Consider the following 26,403-nt stretch of genomic DNA (forward strand, 5'->3'; position numbering starts at 1 on the left):
ACAACACAAAACAAACGTGACTGCAAAGAACTGGACAGCCGCCCCTGATATCTTAAAGTGAGAGAACAAACAGGCCCTTGTGGAGTGTCACGCCATTTTAGCTGATCAAGAAGCAAACGGACTAAGATCTTTTGCATGAAATATGCACCTGATCACGCCTATCAACACCTATCGCAACTGATAACGCTGTCACACGTGATCAACCTTTAATCTCTCTGTACAGATTTATACCTAGCACATGTGTGAATAAGGATGAATGCACACACACACAAACACACACAAGCACACACACAGTTGTTTGCAAACTACTTAAGAAGACGCTGCACTCTACAAGCTATAGTATGAGCACTGATGCCATTATTTACAGACATATTGAGGTTCAGATATAGTGAAAACAAGAAAGATGTGTTGAAAATATGCAAAAATGGCAACATGCAGGAATGAAGCACTTCATTTTAGTTTTATGGAGGACCTCATAAGAGTGTTGAGAGGCCGCAGTTAGTGGCGTTCATTTGCAATACAGAAGCATGACCATGACCTTTCATTGCAAATTATGTTGACTCAGCAGAAAACATTTTGTATGGGATAACAGGACTCAGGAATCTGAAGCCAAAAAAAAAATAAAAAAAATGCAGAAGTAGATAAAGGAAGGAAACGCACAAGCAGAAATGGGGAAGTAGTGAGTGCACAAAAGCCACAATCCTACTCACTGCTAAGCACAAAATCCAGGCACAGATTTCAAGGTAAGATCTACACATGCAAAACTGATCATAGCAGACCAAGGAAAAAATAATAATTTGCACTCTATGGCACATATCGAGCATTAGTGGCAACTCAACAGTATTGGATTTATTGGATCAAAAGCACAAACAGTGTTTTTCATGGTATCTTTTTGTCTTTTCATTAGATGAAGCTTTTGCTGCTGCTGACGCTGTTGACAGCATGTGCTGCAACTCCTGAAGGTAAACATAATCTTTATTAAACAGAGGGAATGCCAAAGGGAAACGTAGACAGTTTGTAGGAATCTGTTGCCATTTACCTTTGAATTTTTTATCTCCAACACTCAGTCCTCTTTTAGGTATTAAAAACATTTTTTTGCAATGTATTAATAACAGACTTTTGAATATGTCAGAATATATCAAAAATATTCAAACGACCAGTGTTGTCTGTAGGTATATGTCTATTGTATCTGTCATGATAATTTAATTATTTTATGTTTTTACACAGTTTTGTGTGTAATTGTTAGCAAACATGTTTCTAATGCAAAATTACAAGAAATCCACTGAGGAAACAAAAATAACAATTGTTCACAAAAGCCAACAGAACAGTAAACAAAAGAATATAATGTTTTAAATTAAGATGGATTATCTTTATGGTGTCATAACTGATTGAGAATTTGCATGACTTGACACAGCCAAAACACTGCTGCTCATTCCACTTCCAGTCAGGGACTAATTATTCTGCTTGCAGAGGAAAATGACGCACATGTGAACGTGTGCAAAACAAACAGAAACCTGACAAAGCAATAAGTAAACCAAAAAGCTATATGGAGTGCAGCATCAACAAGGCCTTTATTGACAATATTGTCTTTCTTTGTATAAGATTCTGAGTTGACATCTTAGCAAATATTACATCCTTCAGGTTTCTTTTTAAGCTTGAATCATGGAGTGATCACACAGGGAGCTCTGCTCACACGTGTTAGTGGTTCATGGTACTCTATGGTTCTCTTAGATGAGTTTCATCTATAAATTCATCATGTTTCAGGTTGGTTACCACAGAGTACTTAAAACACACATGAAAATATTACTACTACTACTATTACTACTACTACTAATAAGTCAACTTTTAGCTTCCCCTTATGGGCAAGAAATGATCATCTAAGATGTAAAAAACAAAGATAAAAAACATTTTTCACCCTCTCTCTTTTCAGATCTGTCCGGTAGAATGTTCACTTTCCCACAAGAAACCAACACAGCTCATGTGAGGCTGACTGCGTCAAGTCAGGATTTCAGGGCTGTAACTGCTTGTCACAGGTAGAAAAGAGAGTGCAAAAATGCATGAAACAATCCACTGTATCGCCGACTGTGAAAAGTATCACGCATAGTGTTTTTGTAATTCCTGCAGGTCCTTTACAGACCTCAAAAGGGACCACATCCTTTTCTCTCTGGCCACCCCCTCGAATGCCAACGCCTTACTGATTTTCTGGGATGAAGCAAATAAGGAGATGGAGCCCCATATCAGGGATAAAAAATCTGAATATCGAGGGCAGGACTACAAACCAAACATGTGGCACTCTATTTGTACCACATGGGACTCTACATCTGGACTGGTGCAGCTGTGGTTTGATGGACAACCTACGATTAGGAAATTCGTCACCTCTGGATCAAACATCAGAGGCTCCACTATAGTTATATTAGGACAGGTACAGTTGTAATAATAAGCACCATAGTTAATGGTCTTTCAGCAAATTCTGTATATGCTAACCTTTGATTTACTGTGCGTCTCCAGTGTAAAGATTTGCAGCTTTTATTTACTGAATGTCAAACCTCTAATCTCTACAGGAGCAGGATTCTCACGGTGGGGGTTTTGACCTTAAGCAGTCTTTCGTTGGCATGATGTCGGATGTCCACATGTGGGACTACATCCTTTCACCCTGCGAGATCCAGAACTACATGGATGGTCTAAACTTCACTCCGGGGAATGTGCTCAACTGGAGTGCGCTGGAGTTCCAGATTATAGACAGGGTGCTGATAGAAGACAAACATATGACCTGTCACTAAACTTTACAAACAGAACTATTCATGTCCTGCAAAGTCAAAAAACACATTTTCTGTGCTTTTATGTCCAATCTAAAGTGTAAGTACCAATGTAAGCATTTTATGTTAAATCATTAAAGGATAGGTTCTGATTTATCTTAATGCAATAATCACATGAACGAGTTGTTTTGATTGTTCTGATCATTTCACCTGTCCATAGCACGGCCGAGAGAAAGAGAACTGTTCTCCTACTTACAAGAAAACTTAACTGAAGATAAATTCCGGTCCTCAGACCGTCAAAGAACATTCTAGACAGATTTAGCTAACACCTCCTCGGGTGTGGCCAATCAGGGAACACGAGCTATCAGGGAATCAGTCCCACAAGCTGTGTGCATTAAGCCAATCAGAAGCCACATCTCACCATCAACAGTGGACTTGCCATAGTTTACAGTGAACGGCAACTACACTAACCTACATACAAAACTGAACGATATGAATGAAATTAAGATCAATATATCCATCTCTTCCATCAATAAGAAACAATAATATCATATCATAAAAAAGTACCTCTTCCTAACAAGATTGCTGTAAAAGAAGAGGGACATATGAATTCAAAGCTCAGTCAAAGCTAAAATAAGGCTTCAATAGTCTTGAATTACCCAGTGCAGGTGGGTTTTGGCACCGTCTTTTTCAATGAAGCTGTTGTGTCGCTTCACAGCCAGTGTGCAGTGGAGGAGTGATTATGGTGACCCATGACTCTCTCAGCGTACACCACTCAAGTAAAAAAAGCTGTGGGCTAAATGCACAACTTACAATCAGCAAAAAATAGAGTAAGTGTTAAGTTTACTGTGCCGCTGAAGACAGAAATGACACAGCATGAGAGAAATGCCTTGATGCTTATCGTGGAGCGACAGCTTAAGGAGCGTGCATGTTTAATGGGGAGCTGAGGAGGAAACGAAGCACGTGTGCGTGCGAGTGTGGAGGTCAGGTGATGAGGAAAGGCAGAGACACACCTGAGACAACGTCTGGACAGGCAAGGAAGGCTTAAATATTACTTGACATGCTTGTGTAAAGACCTAAAGAAATCCAAAACTATGTTTTTGTAAGTCAAGTTCCTTTTATTTTAGATGTGTCTTTGGCAATAATGCAGCATGTTGCAACATCTAGCTGACAGAGCAATACACGGATAACTCTGCAATCTGTCTGCCATTCATTACATTATTTCGTAACATGTTTTGATTTTTTAGCTTTTCAAACTACGATCGTGATCAGAGGGGAGAAAAATAAAAACACTGAACGAGTCACTCGTGATCTCTGGCAGAGAATAATCACTCGGCATCTCTGTCCAGATCTTCACCCTGCCTACCACATTGTGTTGTTTTTTATTTTTTTAAGACTGGAACTAAAAGGTGGTGATGTTCCTCCATGCCTGCTGCTAAGTCATCATTCTTTAATATTTAAACTTTCCAAAGCGATCATGTCTGGACTGTGGATCTGTCAAGCCGTTTTCAAAGTCATCCGCCCCCTACTGGCCAACAAACGCTGGGTCTTGATATTTCTATCAATTGCACTCACCTCAACACTGTTCTGATTGTTTTGAAATAAACAATCCCTTCATTCAACGGGACGGCACTGCTTTGTAGTTACTCCACTATATGTGAATATGACTGTGCTTAGAATAATGGCAACGAGCTAAAGTTTCTCCTTGTTTCATCACTTCTCCCAGTTCTTTGATAATAAATCATACACACTCACACATGGGCTTTTGATTGTTCATGCGAGTCATTCTGCGCTGACAGACGCTGCCAGTCTCTCAGCCGGTTAAAACTGCTCGTCTTTCCCGCTGATCCACACTTCATAATGAGAAGGTCTGCACTGGTGTTCAGTTACCTTTGTTTCTGAAGAAGTGACCAGCTCATGATGCTCCAACAGTTCAAACTTACTGCTTTGGTAAGATGAAGCTCATGACAAGACACTGGCCCACAGAGAGTCTGGGCCTTTCTGGATATCAAGCGGAACAAGAACTTGTGCGTCTCTTCTCTGGAGTTCTGTCACATTTGCTTAGACTTTGTCACTCGTGTTGCTGGAGGCCACTTGCAAACCTCCATGTATTCCACTTTAAATTAGGCTGCACAGTAGCAGTTGTAGCAGCCACATTACTCATCATAAACACCTTTCTTTTGATATTCTCATTATGTGCTGTGTGAGAACTCAAAGGAGCTTCTTGTATTAAGCTAGCAGGTTCCTGATGTAATGCGGAGCAACATGAGTTTGCAATTAAGTATTAGTTAATTCCTCCTCAGTGTGACTGTTGAAATTCTACATGCATTGTCAGTGGCTATGAGCTATTGCACAGAAATTGCCTTTAACTGCCACAAGTGAAGGCTTTTTTGTGAAATTGTATCAGTTATTCAGTCATTTAAATTGATTAAAATTTGCAAATCTATGCACAGGAATAACCTTAAAAATGAAATAAAACTTGCAATAGTTATAGTGTGAAATTATTGGTTTTCTGTGCTTCAAGTGTATTTATGTTGTATTTGGAGTTCATAAATAATTTAATTCCATATAGCCAAGTATATACTGAAACACACATACACCTACATACACAAGTGAAAAATATACATTTTATTCAAATTTTTTATTTACTATCCAATAGAAATAAGTATCATCTGATGGTAAAGTAAATTACTTTCAACCCTCCACAGTGCACAGGAACTGATTCAATTGACATTCTGGACTGTGGGATCCACCCAGCAAAACAATTTCCCATTTCCCGAGAAAAATAATAAAGACAAAACTGTTTTTTTTTTTTCAGAAACACTTGGAATATACTGAAATATATTTACAAAATACGTAGGCCTAAAACTTTCTTTCAGCTGTGTGGGTGTGTCAGTGGAATACACTGAAAGTTTATTGCAATCAATAAATGCATCCAACAGAAAGAAGAAAGACCATAATCTCACACCACGTGAGTGAGAGCTTTCTGAGATCTTTACTGTTTAACTTTGAATGATCATTGACTTCTCTGATGTCTGCCCTCCCTCACGTGTTGCATAGCTCTGTGAATTAAGGGTTTATTTCGGCCAAGACAGAGTTGATGGTGATTGTGAGAATGGTGGAAAGATTAGTTTTTTTTGTTTTTGTCAGGTTTGAATGAAGTGTGTTTTACAATGTTGAAATGACTGTCTCTGTAAGGGGAGTCCGGTGGCTTTGCTAAGAACAACACAGAGGTTGTTTCTGATTAAACTAGAAAGATCTTACTTCACAAACAGGTCTGTCTCTGTAGGGATCCTTTCCACAATGCTGTCGCCTGTCTCACAGTTTCCAGCTGCAGTGCTCTCGCTCAATAATGGACCGATTTTAAAAACTGCTGTCCGCATTCATCACTTCGACACATAAACATGGAAGACAGGGTCCATAAACACAGGCTGAAATTTCATGTGGCCTGGCACCATTTTTTTCTGATGGACACTCTGAATGGAATCCTCATGTTAATGACTTGCTTTAATGAATTTGGTTTGTTTAGGTCTATATATTGAAGAATTGTCAGATATAACTTTCATGATTCATGAGAGATCACAAGCAATATACTTGAAATGTCATATTCGTTGCATATTCTCCTTATATTATGTTAATTCTAATGTTGATCAACATAAATGCAATTCTTTTGCCTTAATAATTATTAATGCAGCTAAATAATACACTAAAGACTTCAGATTGGGAACCCATAGATCTATGCATATTTCTCCTTGTTTGCTTTAAGGGTTGTACTTGAAAATGAAAACAATACTTTATTTGTATAGCACCTTTCATACAGGAATTGCAGCTCAAAGTGCTTTACAAGATAGAAATCATGTGCACCAAGGGAGTGCTTGTCATGGAGAAGACAGAATGAACATAGATAAGAAAAAATAAGCAGAATAAAACCCACTTGATAATGATAATAAGGATGAAAATAAAAATGAAACCACAGAATAGAATAATAAAATATAGGTAAAAATAGAGTAAAGTAAGGATGAGAATAAAAAATAAGGATGAAGAATTAAATCACAGCATAAAATAATACAATATTGGCTAAAACAGATTACACTGAATGCATTCAATCAAGTAAAATACAACATTTTGGAAGAAGTGCCTGAATCATGTTGCTATATGTCAGCATGGTAGCGTGCTAGCAATGACGAAGCTCATATGTGATGCTCTGCAGGGATAATGTTTACAGCTTACAGACAAGTTCAGGGGTGACAAAAACTTATTGCAAATCATCCTGTTGGGACTCTTTGTGCCAAACATAATAGCAGTCTAACTAATAGCTGTGAACCTGCTGGTGGCACAGCAGTCAGGGAGTCACCAAAGTTGCAGGATATGTCATCTGGGAACCAGGAATGAATGTTTAAATAAAGTGCGATCCACTAGCGATGAGATATTTCAGTCTGGACCAAAGCAGAGGACTGGTGGCCAACAGCCTGACACGGCCATCCTTACAGGTACAGCATGATACCAGCATGGTTAGATAAACACTTAGACTAAAATGTATTTTGCTTCCATTAATACATGTAACTGTGTGTTGTTTTGTCTTGTTTGTCTTTCATTTTTTGCACTAAGCAGGTCCAAGTCCAACCTAATCTACTGTAAAAGACAGTTTTATGAGCAATCAGTTAACCTTGCACGTTTGCAAAATGCTGGAATCTGAAACCATAAATTGAGCTAATGACTGCAATGAGGAAGCAGCCAAAGTATAAAACGCACAATCCTACACACGGCTGCAGACAACATCCTGACAGAGGGTTCGACGTAAGATCAACACATGATATACAAGGTAAGAATTTGACATGACTATGCAGTCATGTTAAATATATAAATATATGCAAACATTTTTAACCTTTTCCACTTGCTTTGCATATACCAGGACAACTTAAGCAGAAGCAAATGAATTTGCAGTCTATTACACGCTGGTAGTGAAATTAATAGCAACACCAAAGTATTTGATTTATTGCCTTTCGTACAATGTCTATCTGTCTTTGTATTAGATGGCGTTGTTGCTTCTACTGGCAATGCTGACAGTGTGCGCTGCCGTTCCTCAAGGTAAGAAATGCTCTTAATTTAACAAAGGGACGACCAAAATTAAATATCACTAAAAGAAACATTCAAGAATCTCTGGCTCCTGTCAAAACAGGAAACAAAGGGAGTCAGTCTAATCAATACATTTGTGATTTGCTTTTTTTTCTTCTAAAATTGTGTGAAATGTTTTTTTTTTAATCCCATATCTCGATTTTCTTGGTATTGTGTAATTAATTTGTGGGTTACATAATTTACATTTCACATTCTTGAAGTTCACGTTCACTCTCTTTTTCAGATCTGTCAGGTAAAATGCTCACCTTCCCACAGCAAACCAATACAGCTTATGTGAGGCTGACTTCATCGAGACAAGATTTGAAGGCTGTAACCGTCTGTCTCAGGTAGTGTTGAGAGTCAATGAAACAATCCTCTCTATCTATGACAATAAAAATCACTAAGGATGTTGTGTCTTTACAGGTTCTTCACAGACCTCAGTAGAGACTACAGCTTGTTCTCTTTGGCCACACCCTCTATTGCCAATGACTTCCTGATTTTCAAGAAAGCTGCAAGCAATATGACTGAGGTCTCTATTAGGAATCAACTCGGTACTTTTGTCGGGCAGAACTACAAACTGAACACATGGCAATCAATTTGTTCCACGTGGGACTCTGTGTCTGGACTGGCGCAGCTGTGGGTAAATGGAATGCCCTCAATTCGGAAGTTCGTCAGCTCTGGATCCAGCATCAACGGACCCATTATAATTGTTTTAGGACAGGTACAGTGTTTATGCACCATATCTACTTAAAGGAATGGTCCAGCATTATGGAAAACACACTAGTTAGGTTCTCTGCTGCGAGTTAGATGAGAAGATCAGTAGCCCACTAGGCTCCTGTCAGCGGCGTGTTAGCTTAGTTTAGCACAAAGATGGAAAGTAAATAACAATTGCTCATTTTACAGAGGGTCATGTGGCCTCCTTTTTTGTTTTTGTTTGTTATAGATTAAACATTCAGTTGTATTTTTCTTTGGACAAAGGCATCTGACAAATGAATAAATGAAACCGTAGGCACATTTTCTGACCTCAGGCCAGCTGTTTCCCCCTGCTAAGCTAAGCTAACTAACTGCTGGCTCCAGCTACATATTTAGGACAATCTTTCTAGCTCTCGGCAGGAGAGCGAAAAAGTGTTTTATCCCAAATGTCAAACTAGTCCTACGATTTTCTTCTGAAACTGCTGCTTTGGGATTTGTTGTATGTCTTCACAGGATATAAATCTGAAAAATTAAAGCTAAGTACAAGAGCTGTTATCTGAACTCTATGCATTGTGTACAGGAGCAGGATTCCCATGGTGGGGGGTTTGACGTGAACCAGTCCTTCCTTGGCATGATGTCGGATGTGCACATGTGGGACCACACCCTAACCCCCTGTGAGATCCAGGACTACATGAAGCATCCGAGCTTCACCTCGGGGAATGTGCTTAACTGGAGGGCGCTGGAGTTCCAGACTGTGGGACGAGTGCTGATAGAAAACAAGCAAATGATCTGTTACTGAGCTTTTGAAACAAAACTATCAATGTCCTGCAAAGTCAAAAACAGGTGTGAAAAAAAATATGAAGAGAAAATTTTTTAAATGAATTGAAGATTGTTTCCTGTATTTTATTTCTCAATGTTGTGTTTTTTTTATTTATTTTTCAGATAATTGCAAAACATTTTTTTTTGTTTGACTACGTGTTTCCTGCATCAGTTATTTAATTTGTGCACTCATATTCATTGTGTGAAACATCAAAGTTAATTCATGAAAATGAATTGCAGTTATATTCCAATGGACTCATTTTTGACTGCTTTTATCAGTTGTACAATCTGAGGCGAAATCAATCATTTTTTGTTTGGTGGAACGTAACTGAGTATATTCACTGAACTATTTTGGTACATTTTCAAATGTAAAAGTAGAAAAAATAGCAATTCTCATAGAATTTATGATGAAGGACAAACTGAATATGTTTCTTTTGTTTGGATATAATCTCCATCAACAACTTTGTTAACTTGACAACAACCTTTTTGTCCCTGCCAGCTTGGTCTCTCACAGTCAGTTTTTGTTTTTTTGTTTTTTGGATTTCATATATTTTATATCAGCGTATGTCAGTTTCACATGAATGTATTTACAACTCAATAACTCATAACATTCAGGTGAAACATTTTTGTACACTTGTTGAACTCTTATACACAACCACTGATTTTTCTTAACTAACTTGAAAAAAACAATAGATTTAAATTTAACATCCTAGTGTACATACAGTATCATTTGCTCTCTAATATGTGTCCTCAGCCACAATTTCAGATGTTTATTTATGCTCACATAGAGTGAGACTTTATGGCTGGACATGCTTGATCTTATTATGTATTTTAGGGTAGCCTGGATGTATGAAATTAAGCATGAGTGCAAATGGGGAATGCAAGCTAGCATGTTTGACAGTTTACACACTGGAACACTGGAAAACTGATGCACACACACACACACACACACACACACACACACACACACAAAACCAAACACAGCCCTAACAGCAGGAAGTGGGTTAAAATCAACAGCAGTTCTTTGGTAAAAGGAGAATAATACAATGCGAGAGGTTATAAGGGTGTGCAGAATGTGTGAGCAGATAATATCATCAGATGCCAGGTAACAGTCTCTGAATAAATGTTCTGCTTTGAGCAAAAAGACGATGCCCATTCCTCTTGTAGCATCTTCTGCATTGTGTGGTTCATACTAACTTAATGTGCAATGTGGCTTAACTCGTTTTTTTTCTCTTCCAGTCCAAGCTCGGTCATCGTTTCTCATTTTTTTTCGGCATGTATGACTCATTTCAGAGAGTTTACAATTTGTAATTTACTAATTTTCTGTTTACGAGGCACGTACAGATGCATTTCTCCACGGGGGAAAACAGTCATTGGAGTTTGAACATGATATAGATGTGACTAAAATAAAATCTATAACTCAGCCAAACTTAATGCACACTTAATGTTATGTCCACCATTATCATGGCTTGCCAATTTACTGAAAGCACACACAGCAACTTCTTCTACAGCTCAGCAGCTAGAAGGGAAGTTGCCTCACTCCAACAGCTGCCTCAGGGTCTTTATGCAGGTTGCTGTCCGGTATCATCCTCTGTTGCACCAAACATTTACATTTATTTATAAGATGTTTTTTCGCTTCTAAATTTGCATCAAAGCATTCGCTCTTCATGTCTGTGATTGTAACAGTACAGCTCCTCTGATAACATGTCTTTGACTGCTGTAGTGTCCATTTATTAAAGTTGTCTCAGGTCCTGTACACCATGACGGCTCACAGATAGTATGGCAGTTTTGGGGGCATTGATTATGCTCATAACAGAGGTAGTCCTCTGGCTGAAACAAGCAAGTCACGACAAGTTTGTCCTGTTTAGGGAGTTTGGTGACACTGACTTGGAGCACTTTCTTAAAGAAAGAAAGGTGTAGGATAAGAATATGAAGATGTTCTTGCTCTAAGCCTATTGATTTTCTGTGTCTTTCACATGTACCTGAATGGCCTTTGACATGTTCCTCTACGCCTCTACCCACAAGTGGTTCACTCTGGGCTACATGCTGGTTCTGGTGGCGCCCCCTATATATGCACTATACTTTACAATAGCAGTTTTTCATTAGACAGAAAACCTTTTCAAACATTAGAGTGTAATGTAAGTGGTAAATGGTCTGCAAAATAAACTTAAGTGTGACTGAAGAGTTTTGGAGTGTTGTTGGTTCGCTCTCTCTCCTGTCTGGAAGCTCAGTCAGACTCGGAGAGTTTTTCCCTGCTGAGATGAGCGCGCTCTGTCTAGTCGTCTCGGTCTCATCCGTCTCTGGGGTTCATCCCTTCGGCTGATCTGATGCCGTTCTCCAGGAAACATTCGCTCTGAGCTGCAGGCTTCTCCCCAACCACTGCTGGATCTCATCACATCAGTGGAGAGAGGAGCTGAAGTCCTCTGCAAAGATAACATCATATCTAAATGTGACAGCACAGATTGGTTGTTGTGCTGCTGATGCTGATCTGCAGCGTGGCTTTGATATAACTCTTCACCTTTGTCTTCTTTTAATATGGGTGGATCTAATTTGCAAATAGCCAACACTTTTATCTGCACCCACCCCTCTGTACCTGCTCACTTTGGACTCTGCTCATCAAACATACAAAGGGAGAGCAGGAGGCAGAAAGCCCTGAAGGAAAACTTCTCCCGCGTGCCATATGCACTTGATTGACCTCTCTTTATCTTGCTGATGCCACACTAGAAGCGCACGAGGATGGCCGTTATCATGACATGTTATCTCCCTGAACAGCCTCAAAGGTTTTTGTCAGTAGTTTTGTGATGACTCGTCCATCATCTAATTCAGCAGCTTCGGTTGCAAACTGTTTTGAGTAATGTTTGCTGTAATATTTTAAAAAGCCCTGCCAGCATTTGACATGAATCATAACTTTATAGGCTAACGCTGGCTAACAAAATCCATCTGTTTTTGTATGTGTTTTTAAAACAATAGTCTGGAAAATGGACACTGCAAACACGTGGTTTCTCTCTCATTTTCAGATCCTGTGTTAATACGTGAAGGCCCATCCTCACCAGAAAACAGACCTGTAAAATTGTGACTTTTCATGACGTTAGCGATGTGAGGAGGAATTTCCACTATTATGAAAGTCTACCTTTGTCAACTGTCATATATATTATTTTGGGGGTCACTGGCGATCGACCTGTTCAGTCATTCAGGTATGAGGATGTGTTGTGTAAGTTGTGTCTGTTTTTAGTACCTCACCCAAATACCTTCTCAGTGATCGAGTTTTTCAGAACAAAAGCACAAAAGGTGTCACATGTGGGCCTACGTTATACTCCTCCTTTATGACGTATGCACAAGTGTGTTTTTGTATTTTGTGGAATTTCCCATGCACTTTGTTTCATTTATTTCCTGATTTCCTTATTTTAATTACCTATGTTATGAAATTTGGTAAATGTGCCTTACCTTTGAATTTTTCAGATTAACGAAAGAGTTCCCACTGGATGTGTGTTAACATGGCTGACAAAACAGCAATAAGAGCCCCTAATGTGCATTTCACTGCTGCTAGTAGCAACAATGCTCCAATTTTCCAAAATGAGAACACAATGATTATGTTTTGTTAGGATCATGTTTAACACAATTTGTGTCTGTTTACAAGGAAGTAATGCATATTTGAAACAGCAGCAGTGACACCAGCAAGAATGAGGAAGCAGTGAGTGTATAAAACAGCAACCTTGTTCACTGTTGCACACAAAATCCTCACATAGACTTAAAGGTAAGATTATGACATGATATCCAAAATAGAGCAAGTTGATTTTTCCTGCTGAATATTGTGCAAGGCAATGACAAATAAATTGATTTGTTTTTGTTTGCATTTAAAGGTTTTCTTTGGTGTCTGGTGTTTGATTTGCTGTTGTATCAGATGGCTTTTTTGCTTCTCTTGGTGATGCTGACAGCATGTGCTGCAAGTCCTCGAGGTAAATTTCACAATTAATTTTCACGCACATGTACACAGTCTGTTAGCATTTGTAGAAATGTTCTTTTCCTAATTTAATTGGATGAAACCGTTGCATAATTGCAACTGGGAAAAACGTAAAATGTGCAACTAAATTACTGATGTTACATCTGTTGTGTGTCTTTGTATAATTTCATGGCTAACTGAGAATTTTATACACAGACAGAGAGAGATTTATGCAAGAACCAGCTGAACCACTCACAACAAAAGCAACATGCAAACAAGAAATTTTCTGTATAGATTTGCGGTGTGTGTGTGTGTGTGTGTGTGTGTGTGTTCTTGTGCGTGCATGTGTGTCTCTGTGTGTGTCTGCTTTCCTAATTAAAAAAAAAAAAAACAGCAGCTTGACATTTCAGGGTTATTACCACATAATTTTGTCAAACATCTTAATATTTTTGAGGCAGGAAATGTATTTGAGGCAGTATTGGGGCAGGGCGTGCATTTTACAATTTACATGAACATTTAGCATTTTTCTTCCTGTTTTTTCCTTTTCTTTTTCTATTTTTTTTTTTTTTTGGGAGATCTGTCTGGTAAGATGTTCACCTTCCCAGAGGAAACCAACACGGCCAATGTGAGACTCACAACTTCGAGACAGGATTTCAGCGCTGCGACTGTCTGTCTCAGGTCGTGTTAAAGTGCAAAATGCATGAAAGAATCCACAATATCTCTGACTTTGAAAGTATCATGTTTGGTAATGTCTTTCTTTCACTGCCTACAGGTCCATTACAGACCTCAGCAGAAACCACGTCATTTTCTCTCTGGCTATGCCCTCTGCTAGCAATGCCTTACTGATATTCAAGGCTGGTGAAAGAGATGTGATTGAGGTCCATGTCAGGAATAAAAAGGTAGATTTTGGAGCGAAGGACTACAAGCTGAATGTGTGGCACTCAGTTTGTTCTACATGGGACTCTGCGTCTGGTCTGGTGCAGCTGTGGTACGATGGAAAGCCCTCAATTAGGAAATTCATCGGCGGATCAAACATCACTAGACCGATTGTTATCCTGGGGCAGGTGAGTTTAACATTCATTCTGTCCATAAATACATAGATAACAAGAACAAAAATCATACAGCAGAGAAGTTTTTTTTAACTCAACTCTTTGCAAAAATCTCTCCAGGAGCAGGATTCCTTTGGTGGGGGGTTCGACACGAGGCAGTCTTTTGTTGGCATGATGTCTGATGTCCACATGTGGGACTACACCCTCTCCCCCTGTGAGATCCAGCGTTACGTGGATGATCTAAACTTCACCCCAGGGAACGTGCTCAACTGGAGGGCGCTGGAGTTCCAGAGCACTGGGAGAGTGCTGATAGAAGACAAACAACTGACCTGTCACTGAAACAAGGCCTCGAGTAATACTCCACACGGGGTCTTTTCTTTTGAGTGTGACTCCCGCTGTCCTGTCCACCTAAAGAGCTTTTTTTTTTTTCATTTCATTCATTCATTTTTTCATTTCCATTTCTTTTTAAAATGTATAGGCTTTGGTAAGAGAAGCGGCTTTAATCAGCTTGAATTCCTGTGAAACATTAGCATGATTTTTGTGTGATGTTCTTCCTGACACATCATTAAAAATGGCACAGTTCTGCACTGCAATCCAGTCCCATGTCCATCATTCTGACTTAAACCATTTAATAAGATTCAGCTCGTCAGTGAAAGGCAGGGTACCCTTGATAACAGCTCAACAAGCCTTGATGCAACACATTTCTTATAATCTCCAGCATGTTTCAGAGGCCCAATCCAGCTCTGCCCCCCCTGTGGCTCCCCTGTTCATCTCTGTTACAAGCAAATCCACCTCAGGTTTCATCCTGAAAAAAAAATCCTATTTTTACCTCCCTTACTTTTATTGTTTCAGGTTGATTTTCATGCTAAAATATGTCTGAAAACTGTTCTCTTACTGTGCAGCCACCTTCGTCCACATGAGAGAAACCTGGCTTTCACCTGTTCTACCTCATTAGCAATGATCAACAGACCACAAACAAGTGGATGAAAAGTTATTCAGTTCAAATTTGAAATGCTTTTTATCCGCAATTCTCTAAACTTTTCAATTCCAATTCTTTTTCATTTTCAGACAATATTTTTTTCATTTCTATACAATATATATTACCATAAAATAATTCATAGCGGCTTATGACTATAGCCGATTCCTTCTCATTTTGTGGCATTTCATTCAACATTTGATTCTGACTCCACATCACTTCCTCCAAGCCTTTTTGTATATGTCAAAATAGTCTCATTCGTTAATGCTCATTATTACTTTACGCAAAACAAAAGCATGACTGGTTTCTGTAGCTGATCGACCGGAAATACTCGACAATAAAGACAGCAAATAAAATGGAAATAATAGATCAGAAAGTAGAATAACTGTGAACTCTTTGAGAGACCTGTATATTATTTAAAAAGTTTAAAAAAGATTTAGCCTTGCACTCATGGATTCCTTTTTACTTGAGGAAGTTTGACAATACCCTCTCGCTGACCTCGTGCATGTGGCTTAGTGGTGTATGCAGATCTTAATGATAGGGTTGGGTAGTGCATTATCAGTCATCAAGATGAGTGCTGGACCGTTCACTTGATTAGCAATGGCTGAGTGAGACCATCTTTTGGCCACGTTTTCTTCTCTGAAGGAACTGTAACATATTCAGGCTACACGCAAACCTCCAGAGACTGCCGCCATAAATTAGGCTGCATGATAGGAGCTGTTGCAGTAACACCACTCACCTTAAACACCTCTCTTTTGACATTCCTGCTCAATCAATTAAGCATTATGTGCCGTGTGAGAACTCGGAAAAAGCCCTTGTGGTACGCTAGCTGCTTCCTGATGTAACGGAGGGCAACTTTTACCTCAAGAGACTGACGAATTGAGAATTCGGGCTTATTGTAAAAGTCTAACCCACCGGACAATGAGGAACACTTGGGTCACTTGTGATGCCATTTGCCCCCTTGATGTCCTGCATGTGCCCCATGCTGTGCTGAGTTATACAGTCTTAAATGCAATCCTGGGGCGATATAAGCTGAGCTTTCTGATGTGTATGAAAAAAAAACAGTACAGTCAAAATGTCAAAATTTAGCATATGAGTAAAGACTTTTATTGAATCTATTTCAAGCAACAAGACTCGGTTTTTCTTTGAACTTAGAGAGCTTACAGGAGGCAGAAACTTTTCATTTAGAAATCTATTCAGCAAGATTAAATAGATTTTGGGAAACAGATTTTTTTCAGAGTAACAACCTCAAAACAAAATAGTGCATTAAAGTTTTTAACAGTTTTCTTGTATACAGTTTGCAAGGCACTTTTATGTGAATGCTATGTGTCTGCACGGCCTTGAACTAAACCACTGTTGAGACAAGACAAAACAACAAGCCAACATCAAGATCGGCTTTTCTTGACAGAAAAAAGCAGTATTAACACAATGTTGTACGGTAACAATGTTAAAAATCTATATCTACAACCTGCAAAACAGATCAAATATAACATTTCTATACAATTGAGCACAGTGTATGGGCAGAAATTAACATATATCTCTATTTATTAGAAGGTTTTAACTTCATAAAAATAAACATATTTTCTTACAAGTGCTTTCTCACAAGAAATTTTATGTAATCAAGTGTCAAGATCAATTCTTCTACTCAAGTCTTTGCTATGTATAAAAGTATAAAAAGCTTATAAAGTCCAGACTTTGGCATAGCTCTGCACGCCTTTGCAGCTACACATTCAGACAACTCTCAGTTTGTCTTTATTTACCTTTCATTCAACATCCAAGTGCACATTTTACAGATGAATCCTGGGTGTTTCTTTACCAACAATTTCAGCTGTTTATTTATGCTCATATACAAGCGAGGCTTCACGGCTGGACACACATAATCTTATTAGTGGGCCTGGGCGTATGAAATTAAACACGAGAGGAAGCGGTGAACGCAAGCTAGCTTGTTTCACAGCTTTTCTGTAGGTTGCTACATCTTAATTCTTTCCCAGGGCAACACTGGAATACTCTATCTCATTTTTACATCAGTGCGCACGCACACACACACACACACACACACACACACACAGAGCTTAACACACCCCAACAGCAGGAAATAGGCTAAAATCAACAGCAGTTCTTTGGTAATAGAAGAATAATACAATGCGAGGGGGTGTAAAGGCTTGCAGATTGTGTGTGCAGATAATATCGTTAGATGCTAGATAACAGGATGTCTCTGACTAAATGTTCTGCTTGGGGCAGAGAAGGCGCTGCACATTCCTCTTGTAGCCCCAGATATATGTTCTGGCGACAGCTGTTTCGTCCTCCTCTCTTCCCTCTTCTGCCTCTGGATCTGATTAGTGCCGTACATGCTAACATACCGTCTTGCTTCCCACCTGCCACTCTGCACCTGTCCGCAGTCACGACTGACTTTTCCCACCTCTGCTCATCAAATCACCTGCCTACCCAGCTGCTCCTTATCAGCTATCAGTGCATCATCACACACTGTCTGCGTTTCCTGCGTTATGCAGCCTGCATCCTGTCCTGCCTCCAAGTTTAGCCCCCCGAATTTGTTGCCGACTGTAACCCTGTTTAAGATCTAGTAAAGATTGTTTTTGTCACACCTGTTCTGCCTCTTGAGTGTGCTTTTGGCTACCAAATCTCTTGTATCCTGTCACACTCCGGTTGTTGGCACTTGCATGTGTGCATCTGTGCACTTTGATCAGCATGTGGTAATATAATTGGCTTTACCCTTACTCTCCTTTACATTGTGTATGTGCATATGTAAGCGTAGAATAAGTGTGTGAGTGCCCTTGAGAGGCGGGCGGGTTTGGGCAGCGAGGTATTTTTGTAAGGAAATGGGGAGATCAATAACATCCTGAAAGGAGAGCAACCTCAGGGATACAATCGCACCACTTGAAGGGAAAGGAGAGAGGAAAACGGAAACTGTTGCCTATGTTTATCAAAACAATGGATTTCAGCAGGGGATATCAATCTATTTTTCACCGCATTCTGCGAAAAGACACAGCTGAAACATGAAATCTGTTGTTTTTTTTAAAAAAAAAAAGCTCAAAGGAAATAGACATTAAAAACATTTATATCCGCTGAGACCTGTCCATTTGGCTGCAATAAACTGTACTCTGTTTTGTTTGGCTATTGCACTGTTGAGAATAGGCAGGGCTGACTGATCTCAGGACACAAGCACAAAACAGCAGAAAGTGGACAAAATAATCTTTGGACGTGTCTTTCTACATGCATCAATCAAAACATGGAATATTGTAAATACTATATACAGATTACACATATTAAGTTATTTTCCCCTCAAAATAATGAGCGAATGAAGCCCTCAATGATCAGAAACCTCGATGACTTCATAGGTCAGTTCATAGGTTGGTGGCTTTATTCATACCCAGCTCCGGCTCGGGCGGGGTCCTCTCCCAGCCTTGTCGAATCCGGGTCAGGGCTCGGTCCACACAGGGGAGGAGAATCAGCGCCTTCAGCACCAGCACCACGGAGGGCACAATCAGACAGAGCATGTAGCCCGGAGGAGTGTACCATTTGTAGGTGGAGACACGAATAAATCTGTCCCAGCCGTACAGGTAGCCATGTGCCGTGCAGATGCACAGGGTCAGGTGGCCCAGCTTAGACTGAGAAATAAAAATCACAGAAACTGTTAAAACGACGATGTGACATTTTAAACATTCAAAAAACAAGCGATGTATAACAAGTTGACCGATGAGGCTTAGAGGTGCTGGCGGGCAGATTCTGTTCACTTCGGACAAATTCAAATGAGCTGTTTTCTCCTGTTTTAAGTTGTTATGCTGAGCTGAGCTAAGCTAACACAAATACACGTTTCACTCGAGAATTGAGAGATTCACTGACATCTACAGACATGTACCAATAACATATTCGCCTGACACTGTCAACATTGCACTCAATCAACTCAGTGGCAAATAACAGATATGGCTTGATAGTCACTTCTCTGCATTTGCATTCTACTTGAGTCAATATAATTGTAATCAGCTATTTATTCAAAGAAATGGTTAAATTAGAAATACTTTAGAACTGCCTTTAGGAATAGTGATACTTTTCTGATAGATTTAAAGGTGAATGTCTGACTGCTCTCTGCTCTTATGTTGTCCTCATGTCTTAAAATAAGGTACAAGCTGAATCACAGCCATCCCAGAATGATTGTGTGCGTGGCATCAGATTTGGATGCAGACGTCATCCACAGTGAGCAATAACCTTACTGTGCTGTTTGCACGATAAGTGTAAACGGCACAATAAGGAGACATTCATATTAATGTAGTGCAGTAATCAACCGTTCCCCTGTAATGATAATCAGGGATCTTATCTCACCAACAACAGCAAATACTTCTGATAGGAGCATTAGTATGTGTAATAAAAAAATTTATATCACTCGGTGGACAACCTTGATCACACCAGGGGAAAAAAACAGTTTATATAAAATGATTCATTTCATTGTGCGTCTGTCACAACTCTTCAGATAAGGATTATCTTGACCTAGACCTCTATCTCTGAGTCTCATTCCCTATCTGGGGTCTTCGTACCTATGGGCCTGACCTTTACACAAATGGACCTGTGACCTGTATTAACAATCTTCTCCCAGAGGATTATACCAGGTATCATAATTCTATTTAATGAATAACTTAACATTTAAAATCCTGGGCTAAAGTCAGCCAGGCTTTCACTCGATGTGCCTCTGTCAGGCAGTTAGTTAACTAGGCTCCGGGGAGATGAGTGCCAGTGACATACTGCTTTTACAACACTTTAATAACTCTGATGAAAACTTGGACACTCCAAGTATAGATTATCATAAAGGCCCTAAAAGAAGCTTTTTTATTGATAATAAGCACATGACTGATAACGTCTATAGGCTGAAAGGTGAACACAAGCACACACACACCCACACTAACACATGCACTTAAAGGACTGCACATTTCCAGCTGCGCTCTGACCTGAACGAAGCTGAACTCTCTCCAGCTGAGAGTGCCTCCCACAGAGGGCAGGGATGTCAGTCCTAGCAGGACATAAAGAAAGAAGCCCAGGATCCCCAGCGCGAAGAATGCGTCTGTGCCCCATGCCTCTGTATTATCGAAGTAGAACGGCGTGGTTTTGTTCCTCTTCATCTAAGAAAGATGCAGAGACAGTACCGTTGGTGCATCTGGTAATTAATGTTAGCTTTAAGCTCCTCTACGTACAATATGATGGAAACACTGCAAGGTTGCTGCTGTACCTCATCCACCACAAGCGAGATGAGTTTGTGTCTGACATTATAGCGAAGAGGAATGATGAATGTATAGATGGCATGGAGGAAAGCTAAGGCCAGAGCGACCAGACCCATCTGTTTCCTGCACAGCATCCAGCGGTCCAGCCAGTCAGGGAAGCGCCTGGAACGTGCAAAGATGAGCAATTTACACTCCAAAAAAGATGCACCTTTTACAGGAAATTACACAGGTGGTGAACATTTTTGTCTCATTTTGAAGTCTGACCTGTACTTTGTCCCTCTGTAGAGCTGAAGGAAGGCAGCTATGACACCAGGCAGGTAACACAGAGACAGCATGATGAGAGACACGATTGGAAACACCTGAAAGACAGGGGAGAAACATGGAAGACATGCTTTGAAGGGAACACGAAATCATCTACAGGACAATAAATCAGAGGGGGGGACAGATCTTTACCTTGTTGGCCAGGGTTACTATGATTCTGAAGGAGATGTCTTTTCCCTGCTCAACATATGCGTAGATGACATCTCTAATGAGCAGATAGAAGTAGAAGAAGGCGAGGAGGCCAGCGGCCACACACAGCGGCAGCCTCCACTCAGGGAACAGCTGAAGGGGAAAGTCCTCCAGCTCTCTGGCTGCCGACAGGGACCCTCTATCCAGAACAGTGAGGCCCAGCTTGGTCGCCATCTCCGCCACTGTCTGCTTTGCTTCTGCGCTGTTCCCACAGAGGTACACCTGCAGCATGGAGGTGTGGGTTATTTTTAAAACGTGCTGCAGTATATTCATGGGCTGTTTCATTATTAAGGATCCGACACCATGATATGACCACTACTAATGAGTTAGCCCATCTCTCATTTCTTCCCAATCCCGCTCCCACTATAATTTTTATTTTTTTAAAAAGGCCAAATAATTTTCTTAAAGCCCTGGGCAACATATTCAAACAAGAGCAAACAGTGTATTTATTCTGAACTATTTTCAGGCATGGATCTGGTGCGCTGGTGAGTAATTATGGCAGCAGAATGATGATGCTGACTCAAAATAAACTACAGTGCCCATGTTCTTTGCAAACATGGAAAAGTCCGACAGCGTGGCTTGGCGATAAGTGTTACTGGGATAACCTCATTGTAGATTTTGCTTTTTTCATGCAATTTGTTGACAAAAAGAAAAACAGAGAATATTGCCAGACTTATCTTATCAGATGCAGCCAGTATTGTCATTTATAATTGATACTGAAAAGTTTTTGCAATTATATAGTCCATTAGTCAGTGATCTAAAAAAAAAAACAAGTGCATCTTTTCTTTAAAAATGCTTCAGAATAACAACAAAAACCAGAAACATTTTCCGCATGCTGCATTCTGATCAGCTTTTGTTTTTCAGGTGCTAATAATTACCCACAGATTATTGTTAGATGACTCACCAGCCCTGTTTGGAATATGTGGCGCATGGCTGCACCATGTGCACCTATAGCGTCTGTAGACAGAATTGCTCATTCTTTGCTAATCTCCACATTGCTGTTTCGGTAATTTTGAGAGGAGGCCCTGGCAGTGTATGACTATGTAAAGACACACATAGATACACGTGTGCCGCTCAGTATGTAATCCCATTTGGAGATCTCACTATGCTGAGGGTTATTACCACACTCACGGCTCTGCGATAAGACGATTAGGTTGTTTGTAAAGGGGAGGAAAATCATACAAAGGGAGAGAGACAGAGAGCGTTAGAGAGAGAGAGAGAGAGCAGTTTGACAGGCATATAGTGGAGTCAGTAGGATTGAGCAGTTTTCCCCCAGGTGTGTGTATAAGTGGACCAGGCAGCCAGCCATGTCTCCCTACATTACTGCACCAGGAACAGCAGGGGACGGCCGACAGACTAAATCTCCATCTGAATGTAAATGTGACAGAAGCACTGCCCCGCTGTGGATCTAATCAAATTGCTGGCCGGGGAATAGCACACACATTACAAGCATGTGCGTTTGGATATATACTGTACCTGCACTGATAAAGACACACACATTCAAACACACTCCTCGTGTTCTCTCGCAGCTACCTGTTTTCAAAGAAAATGGAGCACTGCAGTGGTATCGGCGCGTATGTATGGGGGGTTGTTTGTGTTGAGGAGGATTCGAGGCAGATTCAGGTTTGGTCTCCTGAGGTTCCAGCATGTTTGTGTTGCTCTTTGTAGCTGTGAAACGGAAGCCGCAATAAACGCTGGCCTTTCTACTTTGTAACATCATAAAGTGTGTTTGTTTGTTTGTGTGTTTATACAAGCACTGTCCTCATTTTCTCTCGCATTGTTATGGAAAGATGGCAAAATCAATCACCTGCAGCAACATGAGTGGAATCAATTCCTAAAGTCTGCGTGCTGCACGGTGAAGCGTTCACCTCCTATTATTAACAAGTCTGAGAGCCACTTATAGCATTGTAATTCAGAAAATGATGAAAGTAGTTATTGGGTGCTCTCAAAATATGTCTCATCATGAAAAGATCAAGTTGGTAATCTCCCCGCCTGTTGCTGCTCTGTCTCTGTATCTCTGCTCTAGTCAACCAAAGCCCTCCTTAAGGCTCGGAAGCATCCTGGCTCTGTTTCACCTTGATCCCACTGACATCTTTTAACTGATTCCTTATTCCTGCTTCCTCTCTCACCTGTTTTCCTGCCAGAAGTCCATTCTGCAGGGCCCAGGCAGACAGCGTGTTAAGGCCTTTCACCACAGCGGCTCCAGGGACCAGTCTGAAGAACACACAGACAAGGACTTTAGTTGCTATTGTTTCTGTCTACAAATACACAGCCAGGGGAAGGAAGGGTCTCACAATGGTGCGAATCAATGTTTCCACTTCAACAAAATAGACGCACAGCAGGCTACTCTGCCCAGGGAGCTGCAACCCTGCAAATTTTTTCATTTCTTTTGGATTCAGTTCAGAGTTTTGATGTCTCATGCTCTAAGTGGCGTTTAGGAGCACTTTCCCAAAAAGACATCCAGTGTTCAGAAAAAAAAAAAAAAGTGACACCCACTGTTGCAAAATGATTGCTGATATCAAACCAAGACTGGAGAAAAGTTAGCTCAGTTTGAGGATGGGAGTGTGTATATGTACAGTATATTTCTGTATGAGGTGCCATCCATTTCCCTTCCATGCTTTCACAGGAGTCTGTTACCTCTGCAGGTAGGCAGCATTGGCTTCTGGGTATATGCCTTTCTTCAGGTTGTTACTGAGGTCCACCAACACCTTATCAGGAGAGGAGAGATAAAAGTAGTTAAATCTCTTCAATTAACTCTTATCTAATCTGACATTCCTTTCAGAATAAAGGGTAAATGTTGAGTAATTCAGAAAAAAAACAGAGCTGAACTCATTAAACCCCTGAGCAAAAAATGCTGATTATGCACAACGTCACAAGTAGTGCTTTACAAACTAAGGTGTTACTGTAACGTACTGTGCTGAGTCAGGTGGAGTGCATACGGTTTCAGCTTTGATAATTAGAAATAAAGTTATTTCTGATTTTTATTTTCTAAAACTGTATCATTTCATATTTTTATACTGCTTTATTTTTCCAGTTCAGATATGTCTTATCTGCATTATTTGTTTATTTCAGTCTTTTCTTTATCTTATTTTGTATTGGCTTGTAATGGTTTCCATTTCGATTCTGTACTTTTAATTTCCTGATTTAACAAAGTCCTGTATTTAACCTTTGGCTAGCATACATTGTCGGTTTTATTGTTAGCTGTTTTGTTTGCAAGCATTGTTCTTCATCTTGTAAATGCTCTTCCCAGGTAAAATAAAGGTTGTATTTTTGGTTGTGCTGAATGTTTTAATCGTAATTTGTTTTCCCCATTTTTCTCATTATAAGTTGTTACTTGAGCTACATTGTTTCGTCTCAAACTGCTTCATTCTGCCTTGAAGAAACATTAGGTGTCGCAATTACAAGTGAAGCAGAAACGAAGTAAAGCTTGTGCTACAGGACAATCTGCTTATTCATTTTATGACAAACATAAAGCGATGTGTAATTCAGATTTCAATTCTAGTGTAATATTACAACAAAGTACACAGAGTCTAGAGCAGTTACTGAGGAGTATGTGGAGAATAACTCATTAATTAACAAGTCTGAATAACTCAAGAAACCTATTTAAATGAAACAATCTGAGAGTGAGGTATCATCCTTTGGTGGAACTACTCTAAAGTCAATATGTGATGAGTTGGCAACCCATTTATTAAAGTTCACAATGTGAAATTGACTGGGAACCACAGATATAGCACTGATGTATCAGGCAATAGCCCATAATAAAAGACCTATCACTGCAATGTACATAATAACACACTTGTTTCCATGAAACCTAATTCATAGTTAATTGGGAGCAATATGTAGACGTGGAAAAACTAAAAGATATTTTCTGGTTTAGCAGGCTTAGTTCTCAACTGTCTCCTCGATTCAGCATCAGGAAATACTTTTTACAGCAGGTAGTCATTTGCAGTTATCTATTATTTCTATAGTTATTTTTCAGTACTCACCTTTCCTTGAAGATGCGGCGCGAGGGTCTCCAGGAATCCGTAGTGTTCTCTGTGAACACAAATGAAGACCAGATCGGCTAACTGGGCTGCTGCTTCGTGGCTCGTCACCTGGGAAAGAAAAAACAAAAAACACACACACATTCAAAACATGAAGACACATTAACATGTTTGAGCGAAATACTCACACCTTGTTGGACAGTTTGACAAAGTGCTATGTCACGCCATTTGCTGTACCTGAGCTCCCTCAGGCAAGGGGCCACAGCTGTTAGGTCTGCGGCTGCCGTACACCACCCTGTAGCCAGACTGGAGCAGACGCAGGCCCAGAGAGCGCCCGAGGTCACCCGTCCCGAAGATACACAGCAGCTCTGGCACAGGGGCAGATGCTGTGCCCAGAGGATGCAGCGACATGTTCTCTACCTTCATCTTGACCGACTTTGGATGGTGAGTGTTGCTGCTCTGCACTTATATTGTTGTGGAATCTGACCTGTGCATTGCCTCTTCCTGTTTGTTTGAGTCAGATTTTTAACCCATTTCTTCCCACTGTAGTAGTAAGTGTGAGGTGGGAGTTTATTAGTTTATTACTCCTGTTATCAATGCTTGATAGCACAGGTGCAGGAGTATATGCATTTTTTCACACGTGCATTAGTCATCGTGACTCATCACCCAAATCTTAGTATGCATTATTTTATCTCTTTATTATTGCTTGTGCTTCCCAGAAATTAACTGATACAGCAGGACTTTGAACTGTAAATCCCTTGTTTGAGGAACCATCTGCGCTCTGTGGATGCAACGTTAACCTCTGATTCACATTCTTTAAAACATTTTAGCACTTCTTACGAACACAGACTGCTTTGTAGGCGATATCGAGTTCAGCCAAAATTTGACTTTCACATTTGACAGGAAAAGAAATCGTAGTCTGCTGCTTTCCAGGGCTGCCTTATTCTATTTCTTCTGTTTCCACACTAGACATGGTGCCATGTGGGAGATCCTAGCCCACAGATTCATTATCATTTCAAAACCCACTGTTCCAACCAAACGACTGGGAAGAGAATTTGTGCAAATTTAGTGTTCATGTCCCCATGGCTAAAACATCTGCAAAGTTGTGACACGAACAGACTCAACAGAGCAGAAATGAAGCTTGGCACATGTGTAAGTGATTTGTGTGTGGCTGTTTTACTTTGTATGACTGCATGGCTTTGCTTGGCGTGTGTGTGTCCATGCATGTTTTGTGTATGTGAGCTGAAATGGGTCAGGATGATCAGAGCTGAACAGTCTCAGCTGTGATGTGCAGCACCTGGGGATTTGGCTCTGCAGACAGGGTGACTACCTGG

At 40.2% G+C, this 26,403-nt stretch overlaps 4 protein-coding genes across 4 annotated transcripts; 3 read left to right on the forward strand and 1 right to left on the reverse strand.

The window, feature by feature from the left end:
• The first annotated feature begins 685 nt into the window (after positions 1-685).
• Positions 686-4,378, forward strand: LOC121609905 (C-reactive protein-like). The gene is made up of 5 exons (XM_041941669.1): positions 686-743; positions 908-962; positions 1,931-2,033; positions 2,125-2,422; positions 2,562-4,378. Exons 2-5 carry the CDS (start codon positions 908-910, stop codon positions 2,778-2,780), a joined length of 675 nt encoding a protein of 224 aa, XP_041797603.1. The 5' UTR covers positions 686-743; the 3' UTR covers positions 2,781-4,378.
• Positions 4,379-7,789: 3,411 nt separating this feature from the next.
• On the forward strand, positions 7,790-9,363 carry LOC121610817 (C-reactive protein-like). The gene is made up of 4 exons (XM_041943106.1): positions 7,790-7,844; positions 8,116-8,218; positions 8,295-8,592; positions 9,145-9,363. The coding sequence occupies exons 1-4, from the start codon at positions 7,790-7,792 to the stop codon at positions 9,361-9,363; spliced, it is 675 nt and encodes a 224-aa protein (XP_041799040.1).
• A 3,715-nt stretch (positions 9,364-13,078) lies between these two features.
• On the forward strand, positions 13,079-14,965 carry LOC121610595 (C-reactive protein-like). The gene is made up of 5 exons (XM_041942787.1): positions 13,079-13,137; positions 13,244-13,339; positions 13,899-14,001; positions 14,096-14,387; positions 14,493-14,965. Exons 2-5 carry the CDS (start codon positions 13,285-13,287, stop codon positions 14,709-14,711), a joined length of 669 nt encoding a protein of 222 aa, XP_041798721.1. The 5' UTR covers positions 13,079-13,137; positions 13,244-13,284; the 3' UTR covers positions 14,712-14,965.
• Positions 14,966-18,710: 3,745 nt separating this feature from the next.
• On the reverse strand, positions 18,711-25,495 carry LOC121610313 (metalloreductase STEAP4-like). The gene is made up of 9 exons (XM_041942348.1): positions 25,307-25,495; positions 25,073-25,180; positions 23,724-23,794; positions 23,216-23,300; positions 21,030-21,308; positions 20,841-20,935; positions 20,585-20,738; positions 20,307-20,477; positions 18,711-18,974 (listed from the first exon to the last, which is right to left on the reverse strand). The coding sequence occupies exons 1-9, from the start codon at positions 25,493-25,495 to the stop codon at positions 18,711-18,713; spliced, it is 1,416 nt and encodes a 471-aa protein (XP_041798282.1).
• Between the last annotated feature and the right edge of the window lie 908 nt (positions 25,496-26,403).

The sequence above is a fragment of the Chelmon rostratus genome, chromosome 8 (assembly GCF_017976325.1).
Source record: "Chelmon rostratus isolate fCheRos1 chromosome 8, fCheRos1.pri, whole genome shotgun sequence".
In the NCBI taxonomy this organism is placed as follows: domain Eukaryota; kingdom Metazoa; phylum Chordata; class Actinopteri; order Chaetodontiformes; family Chaetodontidae; genus Chelmon; species Chelmon rostratus.